Here is an 18,409-nt window from a genome sequence, read left to right as displayed (position 1 = left end):
GATTCCGAAACAGGCTCAGAAAGTTCCGTTAGTTTGTTCAAGTTTACAGGAATTACAAGTGGAAGAGATAAGAAAAGCTATGTCTGATTCCAAAGCCTTATTCTTAAGAGTGCTGGAGCCATCATCTATAATAGCAAATGCATAAGAAGCTAGCATGTATTCTGAGTATATTCATCTCCTAAACATTCACAATCCAGCTGGCTTTTTTTCTCTCTCTCTTTTCTCTTTCTTTTCCTTTCTCCTAACTTTTACCTTTTCTCTCTCACTTTCTCTAAGTTTGAGCATGCTTTATTTTAATAAGTAACCAACATGACAATCATCTGTATCTGTTCTCTAGTCAGAACTATTACAGAAGGCGAATCTCATTTGTAGTATTGTGGACTATCACCTAGTTTAAATGTTGACAATGTAACTGTCTCCTCTGTCTTCTGTCTTTTAGATATGCCTCACTGCCTTTTATGCAACAATGAAACTCACTGGGCCCCTGTTAGGAGCACTGTGTGCTTTGAAAAGGAAGTGGAATATCTCAACTGGAATGACTCCTTGGCCATCCTGCTCTTGATCCTCTCCCTACTGGGAATCATATTTGTTCTGGTTGTTGGCATAATATTTACAAGAAACCTGAACACACCTGTTGTGAAATCAGCCGGGGGATTAAGAATTTGCTATGTGATCCTTCTCTGTCATTTCCTCAATTTTGCCAGCACGAGCTTTTTCATTGGAGAACCACAAGACTTCACATGTAAAACCAGGCAGACACTGTTTGGAGTGAGCTTTACTCTCTGCATCTCCTGCATTTTGACGAAGTCCCTGAAAATTTTGCTAGCCTTCAGCTTTGATCCCAAATTACAGAAATTTCTGAAGTGCCTGTATAAACCAATCCTTATTATCTTCACTTGCACGAGTATCCAGGTTGTCATTTGCACACTCTGGCTAATCTTTGCAGCACCTACTGTAGAGGTGAATGTCTCCTTGCCCAGAGTCATCATACTGGAGTGTGAGGAGGGATCCATACTTGCATTTGGCACCATGCTGGGCTACATTGCCATCCTGGCCTTCATTTGCTTCATATTTGCTTTCAAAGGCAGGAAATTACCTGAGAATTACAATGAAGCCAAATTCATAACATTTGGCATGCTCATTTACTTCATAGCTTGGATCACATTCATCCCTATCTATGCTACCACATTTGGCAAATATGTACCAGCTGTGGAGATTATTGTCATACTAATATCTAACTATGGAATCCTGTGTTGCACGTTCTTCCCCAAATGCTATGTTATTATTTGTAAGCAAGATATTAACACCAAGTCTGCCTTTCTCAAGATGATCTACAGTTATTCTTCCCATAGCGTGAGCAGCATTGCCATGAGTCATGCTTCACTGGACTCCATGAACAGCAATGTCACAATGACCAATCTCAGCTCTAGTGGCAAGTCTGCAACCTGGCAGAAAAGCAAAGATCTTCAGGCACAAGCATTTGCACACACATGCAGAGAAAATGCCACAAGTGTATCTAAAACTTTGCCTCGAAAAAGAATTTCAAGTATATGAATAAGCCTTAGGAGATGCCACATTCCAGAATAAAATGTTTCCAGGGTCTTTGCATCTAAGATATGCATTTACTTTCCCAGCAAATATGTCATATATATTTCCTTGCCACCATCTTTACCAAGTTTTAGTTGAACAGTCACTCTGTTCAATCGCCTATTGAATTGAGCCTTCAACCTGAAACTCCCTTCATTTCCTACCTCTTTCATTGGTCTCCATCTTTACCTGCTTCCTCTTAGGCACATCGTTAAAGACTTCTCTTCTATTCAAAGTTGTCCCATAATGTGTCATCCTTACTCCATTCCCAACCACTTCTTTTCAAATCTCTTTGGATTCTCCTCTGTTGAACATTTTTACTTTTCTTCCACTGTTCAGTGTAGTTGAACAAGATTTGAGCAATTACTATGAACCAGGTGATATGCTAAATAACAAGGTACAAAAGCAGCAAGGTGTCATTGCTGATCTCAAGGAGCTCAAAATCCAAGGTGAATCAGGCACATGTCAACATCTTCAATCAGTGTGAGGAAGTCTATGATTATAATGTATATAGAGTGTTACAGCGGTATAGAGAAATGGCACTCAACCACACTGGGAGAGGATGGGAGGGCTTAAAAGAAGACTTTAAATAAACAGTATGATGGTTAGGTGAAACCCTGAAAGATGAGTAGGAGTTAGCTAATTAGAGAAAGCACAGAAAGGTATTCTAGAAAAAGAAGGAAAATGGGAGCAACAACAGAAAGTGTGACAAGAAGGTGCATTCAGGGAACTACCATCGTTTGGGTATTACTGGAGAGGAGCACTCTTTGGTATGTAGAGGTTAGGTCATGAGAGAATTCCACCCATTGGAGTTTCTTGCTAAGGAGCATGAGTCTTCGTCCTGTGGGCAGTGGGTAGCCATTAAAGTGTCTGGCACAGAAGGGACAAGTAGCTCAAACTCCCCAGAATGATCACTCTGATACAAGGTGGAGGATGGAGTCTAGTTAAGAGAGGATTAGGATCTGTACCAGGGAACAGAAAGGGGGATATGTATGTGAATTCAAGCTATATTATAGAAGGTGGTAATTTATTTGAAGTGGTTGGTGAAGAATGAGTTATAGGCTTCTAGTCTGGTTAATTGAAAGGTGGTATGTAATATAGGAAGAAGAAGTAACTTAGAGTAGAAGATGGAATGTTGAATTTGAGATGCCTGGAAGAATTTTTAGATGTATCAAATATTCACATAAACAAAAGACCATGAGCTCAGGGGATGGTGGTCAGGGCTGGTGATAAGGATTTGGATGCCATGTTCACATTGCTCCCATCTGTATAAACCACAAATATACAAAATAACACTGTGCCCAATCTTTACTTTTTCTTTAGCTGTCACCCTCTTTCTTCCTCCATCTCACAATAGACTGTTAAGAGGAAGATTGTCATTATTGACTTGTGACCTATTAGTTCTCAGTTCATTTAAAATCTGGCTTCTAGTTCACCTCTGATGAAATAGTTCATGGAAAGTTTACCTGTTACTCTTTATCTCTCAAACTTGATGATTATTTTTAAGTGTTTATCTCCCTTGAATCTTAATTATATTTCTGATCTAACTCTTCCTCATTGAAATTCCCCTTCTTGGTTCCCTCTGTAATTTATAAAGGCTTCTATGAGTCAAACTCTTAAGTCTGATGCAAAGGCTCTTCTGGTTCTACTCTGATACCCGGGCCATTGCATTTTAGTCTCCTTGGCAGATTTGTCTTCCTCCACTTGACTATTAAATGTATTTCCCAGAGTTTCATCCTCAACCTACATCTGTTTTCCTATAACACACTCTCTTGCTACAAAATTACCCAGCTCTCTGTCTTAACTTTGACCCAAATGACTCCCCAAACCATATCTCTGGCCCAGGTCACTCTCCAACCAACCTGGTTGCTTGTCCCCCCTCATACTTCAAAGTCAATATTCATAAAATTGAACTCATATTTTCCTTCTCCTTACTCCTCCTCCTCCTGTTTTTCATTTCTCAGTATGTAATAGTACCACCTTTGGGTTAGTGGGCCCCTGGGATGCATCCTTGACTCTACTGCCTGCTTCACAGTCCTATACCTTTAATTCATCACCTGTATTTATTTTCTAACACCTACGTTTTTCAAAACCTTACCATAATCTGTATCCCTGTCATCACTTCCTTAATCCAGGTCTTCATCACCTCTTTTATAGATTGTTGCAATAGCCTTCTCATTTGACTCTGACCTCAAATGTTTTACTCTAAATATAGAGGAGGTATTGCTAAACCTTCTATTCACTTCCACTAGATCTCTTCTATAGTAAAAGCCTCTTCATGTTACTAAATTATTTAAAAATCTATAATAAGTCAAAAGTCCTTATCTTGATACCGAGGCTCTTCAAGTCCAGCACCAACTTCTACTCCTTCCTGCTTAGTGAAGCATGCTTCAGAATTGGCAAACTGCTGGTGATTGTTGGTGATTGTTCATCCTCATACCATGCTGTTTCAGGTCTTGGAGCCTGGGCCCTTCCCTCTGCCTTGATATCCTCTCCACTTCTTGTCTTTCTGAAACACTCTAGCTAAATCCACTAGACACAATTCAAGTATCTCCTCTTCTATGAAGCCTTTTTTTCTGCTCCTGTTATAGCACATATTACATTTTATTGCATTTACTTGCTTTTATCTTAATTTAACACTTACTGAGTTCCAATGCATACCAGACATAATTCTATGCACAGGGATTATTAAAAAGTTAAAAAAAGAAAAAAAGGCAAAGTCTCTGCTCTCAAAGAGTTTACATTCCAGTGTTTTCACCATTTTGCAGTGAAGAGTCAATTCTTTAGTAATAATTCTCTCAACTGCCCTTTCCTCTCTAGGACTACTACTGTCACCACAACTAATATCACCCCAATTCAGGCTCTTACAACTTCACATCTTTGCTGTTGAAATATCCCAAACTAGTTACCTACCTTAGGATTTGCAGTCTGATACGTAGAATACATCATTACAGAATCAATCTTTCTCAAATTCATTCCAATACTATCAAGCTCCTCTTCAGAAAAATTTAATAACTTCCCATTGTCCTTAGAATTAAGTTGAATTTTCCTGCCTTGCTAAGCAAGACTTTCTGCAGCCTTGCTTCAACACAAATTGAATGTTTTTTTTAAAAAAAGATACTAATTTTAGTTTTCTGCTTATCCTACATTTATTCATATACAATATAGTGATAATGTCCCATAAAAATTGTTATGGAGAGAAAATATTCTGATGTACATGAAAATGTTAAGAAATTATTATTCTGTTTGTGATTTCATTGACTTACTGGTCTGTTGATATGAAAACAATTTCTCCTATTGACATGAGAGCAAAGTTGTAGGAGAGTTTTCATATTTTTTTTTTTTTTTTTTTTTTTTGAGACGGAGTCTCGCTCTGACACCCAGGCTGGAGTGCAGTGGCCGGATCTCAGCTTACTGCAAGCTCCACCTCCCGGGTTTACGCCATTCTCCTGCCTCAGCCTCCCGAGTAGCTGGGACTACAGGCGTCCGCCACCTCGCCCGGCTAAGTTTTTTCTTATTTTTAAGTAGAGACGGGGTTTCACCGTGTCAGCCAGGATGGTCTCGATCTCCTGACCTCGTGATCCGCCTGTCTCGGCCTCCCAAAGTGCTGGGATTACAGGCTTGAGCCACCGCGCCCGGCCTAAGTTTTCATATTCTTAAGTGTTGTCTCCCAAAACAAAAATCGCAGCACTGTTGTGCCAATAGAACAATAAAAGAAATATTGTTTCATAAGAGTTGTGAGTTTTACTGCAATTACATAGCTTTCAACAATTATTCTGGAGGAAAAATATCCTACTTAACCTAAGAAATTAAGTTTTAAATTCCTTGAAGCCAAAACTACATCCTTATCATCATTTGAAAAACACAAGTAAGAGAATGACTATTTTACTTTATCTTTTTTTTTTTTTCTCTGAGACAAAGTCTTGCTCTTGTTGCCCAGGCTGGAGTGCAATGGCACAATCTCAGCTCACTGCAACCTCTGCCTCCCAAGTTCAAGCGATTCTCCTGCCTCAGCCTCCCAAGTAGCTGGGATTACAGGTGCCTGCCACCATGGCTGGCTAATTTTTTGTGTATTTAGTAGAGACAGGGTTTCACCATGTTGGCCAGGCTGGTCTCAAACTCCCGACCTGAGATGATCCGCCCACCTTGGCCTCCCAAGGTGCTGGGATTACAAGCATGAGCCACCGTGCCCAGCCTTTCTTTTAACTTTTGAGGCCCTTAAATTCAATTGGGTGTAAATTGAATAATTTCTAACTCTTTTTGGAATAAAGGGTTTCCTCCCCTTTTATTATAAAGGCTATACTTAAATATTATTTTTAAAATAAGAAAAACAAAAGTGAAAAAAGTACCTATCCATTCCAACTAATCAGCAATCCTTCACTATGTATGTATTCAACTCTTTAAAATTTGTCTTGATAAGTCCAAATTGTTATTTAGATAGAAACTTTTCCATAGTCAAGACAAACTAATCTGGGGCAGGGCAGGGGTAAGGTATTTAGAATGCAGTGTCAGATTGACTCATATAGTTATCCCCTACCCTGCCCACAGGGACACACATAGTAAAACACTTTATTGCTAAAATGGAGAATGAGGGAATAACACACATTGCACCATAGCTTTTATTGGCAGGATGAAATGAGAAGCAGGTCAACTCGGATTGTGATGATCTCAAAAGCAAGATCCACCTATAATTGTTATGATGTGTCTGGATTTTGTACAAGGCCACACCAAAACTGGTACTCAATAAATATCGAATGAGTAACTTTTAACATTCTCATGAATATTCTTGAAATCTTGTTCAAAACAGTAACTCAGTGACTTTTCCCGACCTTCCCTCTGATATTAGAATCTCCACATCTCTTAAACTGTCTTTAATCTAAACCCTCAAATAGGCCCCTACTGCCATTATCAGCAAAATAAGACTTACGGAAAGTTAGAGTGGAAAACAATGCGTAATCCTCAAAACTTGGGTGAAGGGAAGATGGAGAATAAGCTTGTAGACAACTAAACACAGGAGTGAAAAGTGGAACTTCCTTTGTGACATAAAAAGGAAAGGAGTATCTCCACGCCATATTTTTTTTCACCTTCTTGCCAGTCGCTGTGCAAAAGTAGAGCAGCCATCTTGGACCATGAGATGAAATCTGCAAGGTGAAAAGGACAGAGCAACAAGATGAAAGAGGACTTGATCCCCAACACTGTGGAGCTGCTCTTGCAGCACTGCACCCCTTACGCTTAGAGCATATGGAACAAGAACAGCCTGATAAATTCATGTGTGGGCTTTCTGTCTATTTTAATGAGTGACCAAGCACAAAAACAATATGAAGAATGGGAGAATCAACATAGTATGTAGATGCACTCACATTCAAGAGTCTCTTGTAGGAAAATCTCAAGTGATTGAAATTTCTTACATTTATAACTTCTCTTAATTTTTCTAGTAACCTGGAAGTACATTTGCAGACAAAATTAGATTACCAGAAAATGAAATTTTCAGACCTAAAAACAAATGAATCAAATAAATTCACAGTTTTACATATAGCCAGTTTCACATCTGTAAATATGTGGACTTGATCTGTGTTTTAGCTTGTTAGACATAGAAGGGCATGACTAAAAGTATAGAATCTTAAATAAAGTATAATATCCAGTCTGTAAATATTTTTAACTTTATTTTTAACTGACAAATAGAACTTATATATATTTATGGGGTACAAAGTGATGTTTTGATGTATGTTTACAATGTGGAACGTTTAAGTCAGACTAATTAACAAACACACATACTTATCATTATTGTGGTGAAAACCTTCAAAATCTATGCTTCAAGTAATTTCAAAATATACGATGTATTATTATTTATTTTAGTCACCATTCTGTGCAATAAATTATTAAAGCTTAATTTCCTGTTAATGGAAACTTTCTACCCTTTGATCAGTATCTCCTCTTCCCCATTTACCCTTCCCCTCCCTAGCCTCTGAGAACCACCATTCTACTGTCTACTTCTGTAAGGTCGCCTTTTTTAGATACCACATGTAAATGAGATCATGCCGTATTCCTGTGCCTGTTTATTTCACTTAGCATAATGTCCTCCAGGTTCATCCATGTTGTCACAAACAACATGGTTTCCCCATTTGTAAGGCTGAATAGTATTCCTCTGTTCCCCAATTAACCAGTGAGTCTGTGGTAGTATATTTCTCATCTAAAGGGCTATCCATTGTAAATACTCTGACAGAAAACATGAGAGCAAAATTCTGGGAGTTGCCAGTGTAAAACCAATGAAATTAGAAGAATTGCTATGTCCTTTCATAAGACTAAATAGAAATGAGAGCAGCTAGTAAGACCCCTATGATGGTAAACAGAAAAGAAAAAGTGAAGTGTTGACAGGGTTAATTTGTTACATTTGCAGCCACTTATTTCCAAAATAGATTGAAATTAATTTTACAATAAGAAAACATATTTATTAAGGTTCTTAAAGATGTTTACAATTAAACATATAACAGAACAAGGCCAATAATAATCACTGAAATCTAGGCTGACTATAGTGGTTTCTCTTGTACAAAATTTGGCAGTGGACATCACAGCAGACAATAGAAGTGGACACCACAGCCCTCAACAGGTACAGCCTGCAATGATATTGGAAATTTTATAGTCTAGGAGGCTTGTTTTCTGTTCTCAGCTCCTTCCATATCTGCTGTGTAATTCTGTAAGTTCCCCACCCTCTTCACAATTCTTTTAGGAATCTTCCCACTCCATGTGCGACTGGAAACGCTGTAAAACCAGAATGATGGAAAAGTGGCTCAGACTGAGCCATAAGAGTTGTTATGGGTCCTTTCTGGCCTCGGAGGGAAACAGAAAAACTCCTTCTGATTTAGGTTTGTGAATGATAGGATTTCTGACAATCGTCTTTCCTGCAAATGTAGGAAACCTGTTTGAGGCAGGAGATAATGAGGTAAAATGAACAGTGAAGCCGAGTAAAGTGATAGAGAGAAAGAGAGAGAATTACATGACCACGTTGATTTAGCTGTGCCTAAAGCTGAACTATCCTTAGACCTTTTAGCTATGAGAGCCAATACATATTCCCTTTTATATTCAGCTTATTTTACTTGGATTTCTATCATTTGAAACTAAAGCATCATAACTAAAACCCTTGTGCTTCACATCAATGGTTAACCTTTTCCCACCTGTAAAATGAAAAGCATGAACCAAATTATCTCAGATTTCCTTCTGAGTCTAAAATTTTACAGCTCTAAATTAATTGTGCATTGCTCTAGGACAGGGCTATTATCTTACCTGTTTTGATAGCCAGAATTTCTGGCAGTTAGTAGGGTCTGAATAACTATCTCTTGTATTAAATTTTTTAAATGGTCTGTCCACTCTTTAAACCTAGCCTTTTGTAAAGCAGTTACCTCTGTTATTTTTGCTTTCTTATGTCCCCTCTGTATCTCTAATAAAATACAGCGTCAAGCACATGTTCACAGGTTTCCCTTCCAGGGAAAGAGAGCTAAATAATGTTGGTGAGGCTGCACGCGGTGGCTCACGTCCATAACCCCAGCACTTTGGGAGGCCAAGGTGGGTGATCGCTTGAGCTCAGAAGTTCAAGACCAGCCTGGGCAACATAAGGAAACCCTGCCTCTTCAAAAAAAAAAAAAAATAGCCTGACGTGGTTGTGCACACCTGTCATCCCAGCTACTCAGGAGGCTGAGGTGAGAGGATCACCTGAGCCCAGGAGGTCGAGGCTGACATGAGCCGTGATGGTGCCACTGTGCCCCAGCCTGGGTGACAAAGTGAGACCCTGTCTCAAAATAGTAATAATAATAACAACAATAATAATAATGTTGGTAAAATGATAAGAAATACACATTGTGCTATTGATCTGATACCATGGTAAATATAATAATTCAAAAGAGTTATTTATTATTGACAGAATCCAAGCTAGAGAGAAAAATTATTAATCATTCCATTTATAATTAACTTAAGATTTGATATTTCTTGCTCTGTGGAAAACAGGGAAAAAGTAAAAGGATTTATTGAATCAGTAGCTAAAAGAAGCATAAGCCAAGTTTTAGAAATTTAGTTCATACTTCTGCTAAAGTTTATGTTCAGACCTCCTTTACTTTCGGGTACCCTTTACATATACATACACACACACAGAATATACATATATATACACACACACAATTATATCTACACATAATATATATGTGTAAATGAGTGTGCATGTGCTTGCACACGTGTGCACATGCACACACACACACCATTTGCCCCTCCAGGATGGGGGAGAAAATAAGAAGTCCCTCTGCTAAGACACATAAGAGTGGATTCTTTTCCTTTCTCTAAGACGCAGTGTGTACTGTGCTTTGGTTGTTACCCTAATAACCTAGTGTACGACTCACCCAGAGTAGATTTTTCAAGATCCCAAGTCGGTGCTTGGAATGAAGTTCTAGCATAAGCTGAAAAGACAGAAGCTGGAAGTTAGATACATAACGAAGTTTCCAGTGGTGACAGAGGGAAGAAAACTTGAGGATCCCACTGTCAGTGGGCATGGGTGAGATGAATTGCTATATAAAAGTAATGATTGTCCAAGAAGTCTCAGTGTTTATACAGCATATATACTTATAAATCTCACACACACACACACACAAACTTCTACTATTTTCTGTTAACTTCCCTATAACCATATACAAGGAGTTTTGGTGGGAAAAGTGAGGGAGAAAGGTTGGTCACAGAACTGTCTTTTCTTCTTAGTAAATAACCTCAGGCATGTTGGAAGAAGAAACGCCATATACACAGCCTTCTCTGATGTTACTTGCCAGGAAAACATCTGTATTTCCTTGTTCTTGGTATTACAGTTGTGCGATACTTTTAATTTCCCAAATAAACTTTTCTTGCTATTACGGAAACTTAACAGTGTCGTTTTTCACCTGAAAAATGATAAAAATGTCTATCCAGTCTACCATATGAGGTTATTATAAAGATCAGAAGAGATAATGCACATTAAAGTACTTCAAAAGCTATAAATCACTGTCCAAAATATTATTACTATCCTCACCACTGTTAGTATTTGTTTTCACAACATCTTGTGAGGTGGGTAACTATTACTAAGGAGGAAATTAAGGAACAATAAGATTAATTGTCTTGCTTAAAGTTGTATCTCTATTTAGTGTCCAAGTTGAAGTGAATTCAGACACCCTGACTTAGTTCTAGAACACCATGTCATATACAATGAAAATCAAAAAAAGAAAAAATTTCCAGAATTTTATATGAACACTTTTTTTTCATACATTTACCTATGTTGTTTAAACTTGAAAGAAAGAGAGAAACAGAGGGAAACAGAGAGAGATTAGATATTTTTACAGGCATCCAAGTCAATGGATCAGGTTAGAGTCATAAACCTCTTTTTCCATGAATCAATCAAAACAACGTATTGAACAGGAGGAAAGGATAGGTTTCACAGAGTGTTTACCCAACAGTAAAGATACAGATATTCTTAGACCTTCAATGTATGTTAAATTTACTAGTTTGGAAGTAGGAATTGTTATGTACTATCAATGAAAAGGTAATTCAGAGCAATTTTTGGAAACCAATTTGTCTCCAAATATCTAGATTTGCTAATATCTATCACAATTAAAGAAAAATACAGGCTGAGCTCATGCCTGTAATCCCAGTGCCTTGGGAGGCTGAGGAAGGAGGATCACTTGAATCCAGGAGCTTGAGACCAGCCTAGGAAACACAGCAAGACCTTATCTCTACAAATGAATTTAAAAAATAGCCTAGTGCATGTCATGTAGTCCTAGCAACTCAGGAGGCTGAGGCAAGAGGATGGCTGGAGCCAGGAGTAGGAGACTGCAGTGAACCATGATCATGTCACTATATTCCAGCCTGGACAACAGAGCCAGATCTTGTGTATAAATAAATAAATAAAATAAATAAAAAATAGTAAAAAACATAGTCTCTGACTTAGGAAATCCAGTGTTAGAAATTTAGACCTCAGAAACAAATTCTCAACTACACAAAGATATATTTATTTACAGGAGGCTCTTTGTAATAATTCTTAACATTTCAAAAATTTCAAACAACAAATATCCATAAAGAATGAATTATATAAGCTATGATTCATTGTATTGAAAAGACTGCTCAGCCATTTTAAAAAGTGAGGTAAGCTTATATGAGTAGATATTTGCAGAATAGCAAAATTGTCACATGTATGATATATGTAAAGAGTGGAAAGACATGTATCTAACTGATAATGCTGGTTTCCCTTAAAGAGTGAATGATTGGCCAGGCACGTTGACTCAGGCCTGTAACCCCAGCGCTTTAGGAGGCCAAGATGGGTGGCTCACCTGAGGTCAGGAGTTCGAGGCCAGCCTGCCCAACATGGTGAGACCCCTGTCTCTACTAAAAATACAAACAGAATTAGCTGGGCATGGTGGCGTGTGCCTGTAATCCCAGCTACTCGGGAGACTGAGGCAGGAGAATAGCTTGAACCAGGAAGGCAGAGATTGCAGTGAGCCAAGATCACGCCATTGCACTCCAGCCTGGGGGACAAGAGCGAGACTTCGTCTCAAAAAAAAAGAAAGAGTGAATGATTGAGTAGACTTTCTCTTTCTATATTTCATTTTTATGTCAATTTTCATTACAATGAACATGTTTTATCTCAGAATAAAAATGTAAATAAAACGTCATTTCTAAACTGTCCATTTACTGATTTCACGTAATCACAATGAAAATCATTTTTTAAAATACTTTATATAATGAAAATAGAAAAATACATGCTAAGGAATATTCTAAAAAGTAATAAAGGTGGAAGAAATGTCAGGAAGCACAAGTCCCTCCAGATAAAGTAACAATAATTAGATGATGCAATATTGATACAAAAATAAATATAAATAAAATGGGATTTTTAAAACCCAAATATATTCATTTATGTTTTAATCTAAATATCTGACAAAATAAGAATCACATGATTTCAGGAAATGAACATTACTTAATAAATAGAAAGGGGCATTTATACTACAATATGGAAAAGATTGATTTAGATCTAAAATTTACACACTAAATGAACACCATGTCAATTATTTGGAAACAGAAATCCTAAAAGAACACTGGGTACAGTGGCTCACGCCTGCCTGTAAACCCAACACTTTGGGAGGCCAACGTGGGCGGATCACCTGAGGTCAGGAGTTCAAGACCAGCCTGGCCTCTACCAAAAAGCATACAAAAATTAGCCAAGTGTGACGGCACGCAACTGCGGTCCAACTACTCTGGAGTCTGAGGTGGGAGGATCACTTAAGCCTGAAGGTGAAGGTTGCAGTGAGCCAAAATCAGGCCACTGCACTCCAGCTTGGGTGATAGAAGGAAATCCTGTTATTAAAAAAAAAAAAAAAAAAAGAGGAAGAAGAAGAAGAGGAAGAAGAAGGAGAAGGAAAAGGAGAAGGAGAAAAGAAATGCCAAAAGAAAAAAAAAGCAAAGCATTAGTTACACAAAACAAAGAGATGCTGATATTCCCAGAATTTAAAGTGTAAAGAAACATTATATTACTCAGATATTTTTTTCATTTGAACTGTTTCTTTAAGTCAATATCCCGGAGTAAAATTGTTGGCATTCTCACACACATACACACACACACACACACACACACACACACACGTTTACATAGTTCTTTGCAGGTGTTGGGAATCCAAATCAAATTCAGGACACATGCTTTGACAAATATTAGAGTAATTATAGTCGAATTAAACAAAATACCTGAACTCAAACCCACCCAGAACATCATCCATACTGTAATTAATTGCAACATGTAAAATAAAAAACAACGTAAGTGTCCGCCATAGAAATAAAATGAACTATATCTTTATAACACAATAGTAAGATGCCATTTACAAAAATAAAGATTATGCTGCAAAATTGAAATGTTTATGAAATAATAAGTGAAATTTTCAAAATGTTATGGGTGCTGTAGAACTCTCCATTAGGAATGATTATATGTGGGATAAAGAGGAAAAACAGAACTCTGTATAAATGTGGATAAAGATTCTAAAGAAGCATAGAGAAATAGAAAATAGTTTGTGTTCAGAATGTGGGAATATGAGATAATTTTATACTACCTGTAATGTTATTTAACAATATATATTTTAAACCTAATGGGGTCTATTGAAATTGCACATGTGACAAGAATAAGATGTTCCTGGTCAACTTGAAGCTGTATTGCCACTAATTACACTAGAAATGTAATAAATGTGAACTGGATGTCCTAAAAGCACAATCACTTTCTAGTAAATGGAATGCCAGTTGCCATTGTCTGGAGGCTGAGAAGAATCATGAAAAAACACATGCCTGAAACCATGTATATTTTTAGTGAAAAGACTATCGTAGAATGTTATTAGATTAATTTTTGTGTGAGTGACTTTAAACTCTTAATTGGATTCCAAGCATGTCAGACATAGGCAAAATGACTCTAATTGCCTCACTTTTCCTTCTGACGCTTGAGAATAGCCCATATTTAGACTTTTTTACAACCAAAAGATAAAGAAAAAGGACAGAAAGAAAAAATATATATTTGAGCTACAGAATACAGACTGTGAGATAGCTGAGGGCAGTGGGAGGACGACTCTAGGAACTTAGTAAAATGCCCCATTCTTCGGTTATTTGTAGAACGATTTGAAGATACTGCTGCCACCTTGTGGGCAATTATATTTTTACTTTTTATTTATAGACAGAACAGTGCAATTGGAACTAAGACCCTCACTGAATATTTATAGAACAATTTCGTGATAAGCACTAATATCGATGTTTCCGTTTATTACAATACTGAAGAATACAGGCAATAAAACTAAAAAATATGTTTTATGGCCCGGCGCGGCACTTTGGGAATCGCGGCACTTTGGGAATCGCGGCACTTTGGGAAGCCGAGGCGGATGGATCACCTGAGGTCAGGAGTTCGAGACCAGCCTGCCCCAAATGGTGAAACCCCGTCTCTACTAAAACTACTAAAATTATCCGGGCGTGGTGGCGGGTCTCTGTAGTACCAGCTACTCGGGAGGCTGAGGCAAGAGAATCGCTTTAACCTGGGAGGCGGAGGTTGCAGTGAGCCGAGATCGCGCCATTGCACTCCAGCCTGGAAGACAGAACAAGACCCTGTCTCAAAAAAAAAAAAAAAAAAAAAATTGTCCTTTCTTCCAAATATTATAATGCATACGAATAAAATCATCATTGCCGGGTGCCGTGGCTCACGCCTGTAATCCCAGCACTTTGGGAGGCCAAGGCTGGCGGATCACGAGATCAGATGAAGACCATTCTGACTAACGCAGTGAAACCCCATCGCTACTAAAAATAAAAAAAATAATAAAAAACAAATAATTAGCCAGGCGTGGTGGCGGGCGCCTATAGTCCCAGCTACTCGGGAGGCTGAGGCAAGCAGAATGGCGTGAACCCGGAGGCAGAGTTTGCACTGAACCGAGATTGAGCCACTGCGCTCCAGCCTGGGCAACAGAGCGAGACTTTGTCTCAAAAAAAAAAAAAAAAAAAAATCATTAAATACTTTTTAACTTTTTCACTACTTATTCATTCAGTAAACATTTTCCAGTGTTACAATATTCAACCCCTGGTACAAGCAACAAGAAAAATTATTTCAGCATTTCAAGTATCTTTCATAATGTGTGTCCCGGCTCACTGGTTGTTATAATAAACACTAAATATCATCTGATTTTCCCAGCTTAACTCTTTGTATTCAGTATTAAATTCAAGGGTTTCTTTGACGCTAAAGATATACTTGCATTTTCAACATATAAATGAAATAAAAATTACAATTTCAAAGTCTTTAAAACTCTTCATTCGAAATGTATGCATCATATAAAGTTAGTTTCCTGGAACAAAGCGTCAGTTGCTCCATGCTGATCATAGCTATGGCCTTCATGGAAGGAAATTATGTGAAATGCTAGAGCTTCAGAGCTAAATCAAACCCTAGTGTTTGATTTGTCTTACAAATCAGCAAGAAAAAAAAAATCTCAACAAAAAGTGGGCGAAGGACTTGAACAGAAAAGTCTCAAAAGAAGCAATACAAATGGCCAACAAATATATTTTTTAAATGCTCAATATCACTAGTTGTCAGGGAAATGCATATTAAAACCACAATGAGATACCACCTTACTCCTGCAAGAATGACTATAATTTAAAAATCAAAAAATAATAGATGTTGGCGTGGATGTAGTGAAAGGGGAACACTTTTACACTACTAGTGAAAATGTAAACTAGTGCAACTAGGATGGAGATTCCTTAAAGAACTAAAAATAGAACTACCATTTGATCCAACAATCCCACTACTGGGTATCTACCCAGAGGATAAGTAGTCATTATATGGAAAAGATACTTGCACATACATGTTTATAGCAGAACAATTGGCAATTGCAAAAATGTGGAACTGGCCTAAACGCCCATCAATCAACATAAAGAAAATGTTTTTAAAATATATATATATATAGTATATATATACACCATGGAATACTGCTCAGCCATAAAAAGGAATGAATAATGGCATTCACAGCAACCTGGATGGAGTTGGAGACCATTACTCTAAATAAAGGAACTCAGGAATGGTAAACCAAATATTGCATGTTCTCACTCATAAGTGGAAGCTAAGCTGTGAGGACACAAAGGCATGAGAATGACATAATGGACTTTGGAGACTCAGGAGGAAGATTGGGAGGAGGTGATGGATAAAAGACGACACATGTGCGACAGTGTACAGTGCTTGGGTGACGGGTGCAGGAAAATCTCAGCAATCACCACTAAAAAACTTTTCCATGTAACCAAACACCACCTGTTTCCCAAAAACTATTGAAATAAACTTTTTAGAAAGGCAAAAAGGAGAATAGATAAATAAATATTTTTAATTTAAATAAATAAGCTTCATAATATCTAGTATTGCACTGATTTAGATATTTAATTTCTAAAAATGGAGATTATTCTTTTTTCCCCATTTATGAGTAGGCAGGGATAATGGAGATTGTTCTTATCACTAAAAATGACTAATGGATTCTAAAAGTACTAACATGTTTAAAACCTGCAAAATATTTCATCCAAGCGGCAGAGAACAAATAGTCCACAGGATGGACTTTAAGGAATAGCATGAGGAGTGAGTGCAGGGGAGTTAGGAGAATAAAGTTACGTTATTGTCATGCTCTATCAAATCCTACTTTTCATCTATAATGAATACAATAAAGATTTTTATTCACTTCCATTCAGAAATTCCACTTCTAGGTAAATACCCCAAAACAAACTATTGCACATGTACCCGATGAAATTTGTCAAGAACGCTCATTGAAACATCTTTTACAATAGTAAAAAATTGAAAAACAGAATAGGCAAGCAATGTATAAAAAAAATAGGAGACTACAGAGCATGTAAAATGAATGTATTAGTGCAACAGTAGTAATATAGATACATTTCATAGACATTGTTGGATAATGAAAACATTTGTTAGAAACATTTGTTGAATAATGAAAACAATGTTAGAACATTGTGATCTCACCCTAGGGAAGTCTCCTAGTGATTGTTGAAGTTGAGGGAAGAAAACAAAACTGAGCCTACTTGGCCCAGCCCCTTCTATGAATCTTGCTACCTGCAAAGAGGAATGACACATTCTGGTCTATTCCTTATGCCATTCATTTCATAAAGTAGACTCTGGCATGGTTGGGGGGTCTGCAGGTCCAGGTAGTCTAGGACTTCATAAGTCAGTCAATGTCATTCTAGGGCTCAGTACTAGGAAGGCCACTGCCTGCAGACGCCATAGCTTTCAATCAACTTTATGAATAATAAAGGTAAACTTTGCTTTGCTATTAGCAGACTATTCTTTTATATCTCAACTACTTTAAAATTGATGGGAAACAGAGGTGTCATTTATTGAGCCTCCTCATATAGCCTGATATTCTACAATTATTATAATAGCCATAGTTTGTATTTAGTGACTACTACTAACATTTTTAATGTATTGTATTATGTAATTTACATTTTAGTCTTTCCCTAAAATTGTATGTTTTTCTCCTTTGTATACTCTGTACGTTTTTGTGCATTTGTACATTGTGATAGAGATTCATCTTGTACTTAATGCAACCAATTACTATACGAGGCACGACATTTTTCACTTATATATAACTAAATTTATTTTATGAAAGCAATTATTGTAGCATATATAAAAGCGACCTTACAATTCAATTTTTAAATAAAGCACTTATACAACTAGCAAGTGCTTCAAACACTTCTTTAAAGAGTTTTTTAGAGCAGTCTAGCTTTTTAGGAACTAGCTTTGAAGGTTTTAGATGACTATTAGAAAAACGTTGGAAACACTTCAAATTCAGAACATAATGGTAGTAATAGAAATAAAGATGCTGAAGTACAAGAGTTTCCATCACCATCAAAAATTTTTGCATGATTTTAGCAGAGCTTCATTACTGAATTAATACATCTCATTCTGTAGGTGCCATAAATTATTTCTCTTTGGAGTTATTATTTAGTCAAAGTAGACACTGACATTCCAAAAATAATTAAGTATATATTCAAGGAGGCAGCTGTTTCAATGTTTAGGGTTTGATTTTTGGATAGCATGGTATAGGTAGATTTTTGGCTAGATAGGTACAGTGCTGGGCCTCTGAGAGTAAACGTTTGACACTTTGCATTTGAATGAAAGAAGAAAAAGAATGAGCAAAATATAATAGCTGATTTTTAATCCCCAAAACATTCTGTGCCTTAGGTTATCCAGTTTCAATTTTGAAAAACTTCCCTAAATTTTGGTATTTTAACCTAGCACAGAGGTCTTGTTAGAGAGCACTGATAATTA

General features: G+C 37.2%; 1 protein-coding gene across 1 annotated transcript in view; it reads left to right on the top strand.

Moving 5' to 3' along the window:
- The window catches only part of GPRC6A (G protein-coupled receptor class C group 6 member A), a 42,143-nt gene extending 31,680 nt beyond the window's left edge, over positions 1-10,463 (top strand). Inside the window, exon 6 of the mRNA XM_001111107.5 lies at positions 440-10,463. Within this exon, the coding sequence (XP_001111107.3) occupies positions 440-1,554 (1,115 nt within the window). The 3' untranslated portion in view covers positions 1,555-10,463. The remainder of the gene's footprint in view (positions 1-439) is intronic.
- Positions 10,464-18,409: the final 7,946 nt, after the last annotated feature.

The sequence above is a fragment of the Macaca mulatta genome, chromosome 4 (genome assembly GCF_049350105.2).
Source record: "Macaca mulatta isolate MMU2019108-1 chromosome 4, T2T-MMU8v2.0, whole genome shotgun sequence".
In the NCBI taxonomy this organism is placed as follows: Eukaryota; Metazoa; Chordata; class Mammalia; order Primates; family Cercopithecidae; genus Macaca; species Macaca mulatta.
The sequence above is the reverse complement of the archived record's forward strand: the minus strand, read 5'-3'. Positions and strand labels throughout refer to the sequence as shown.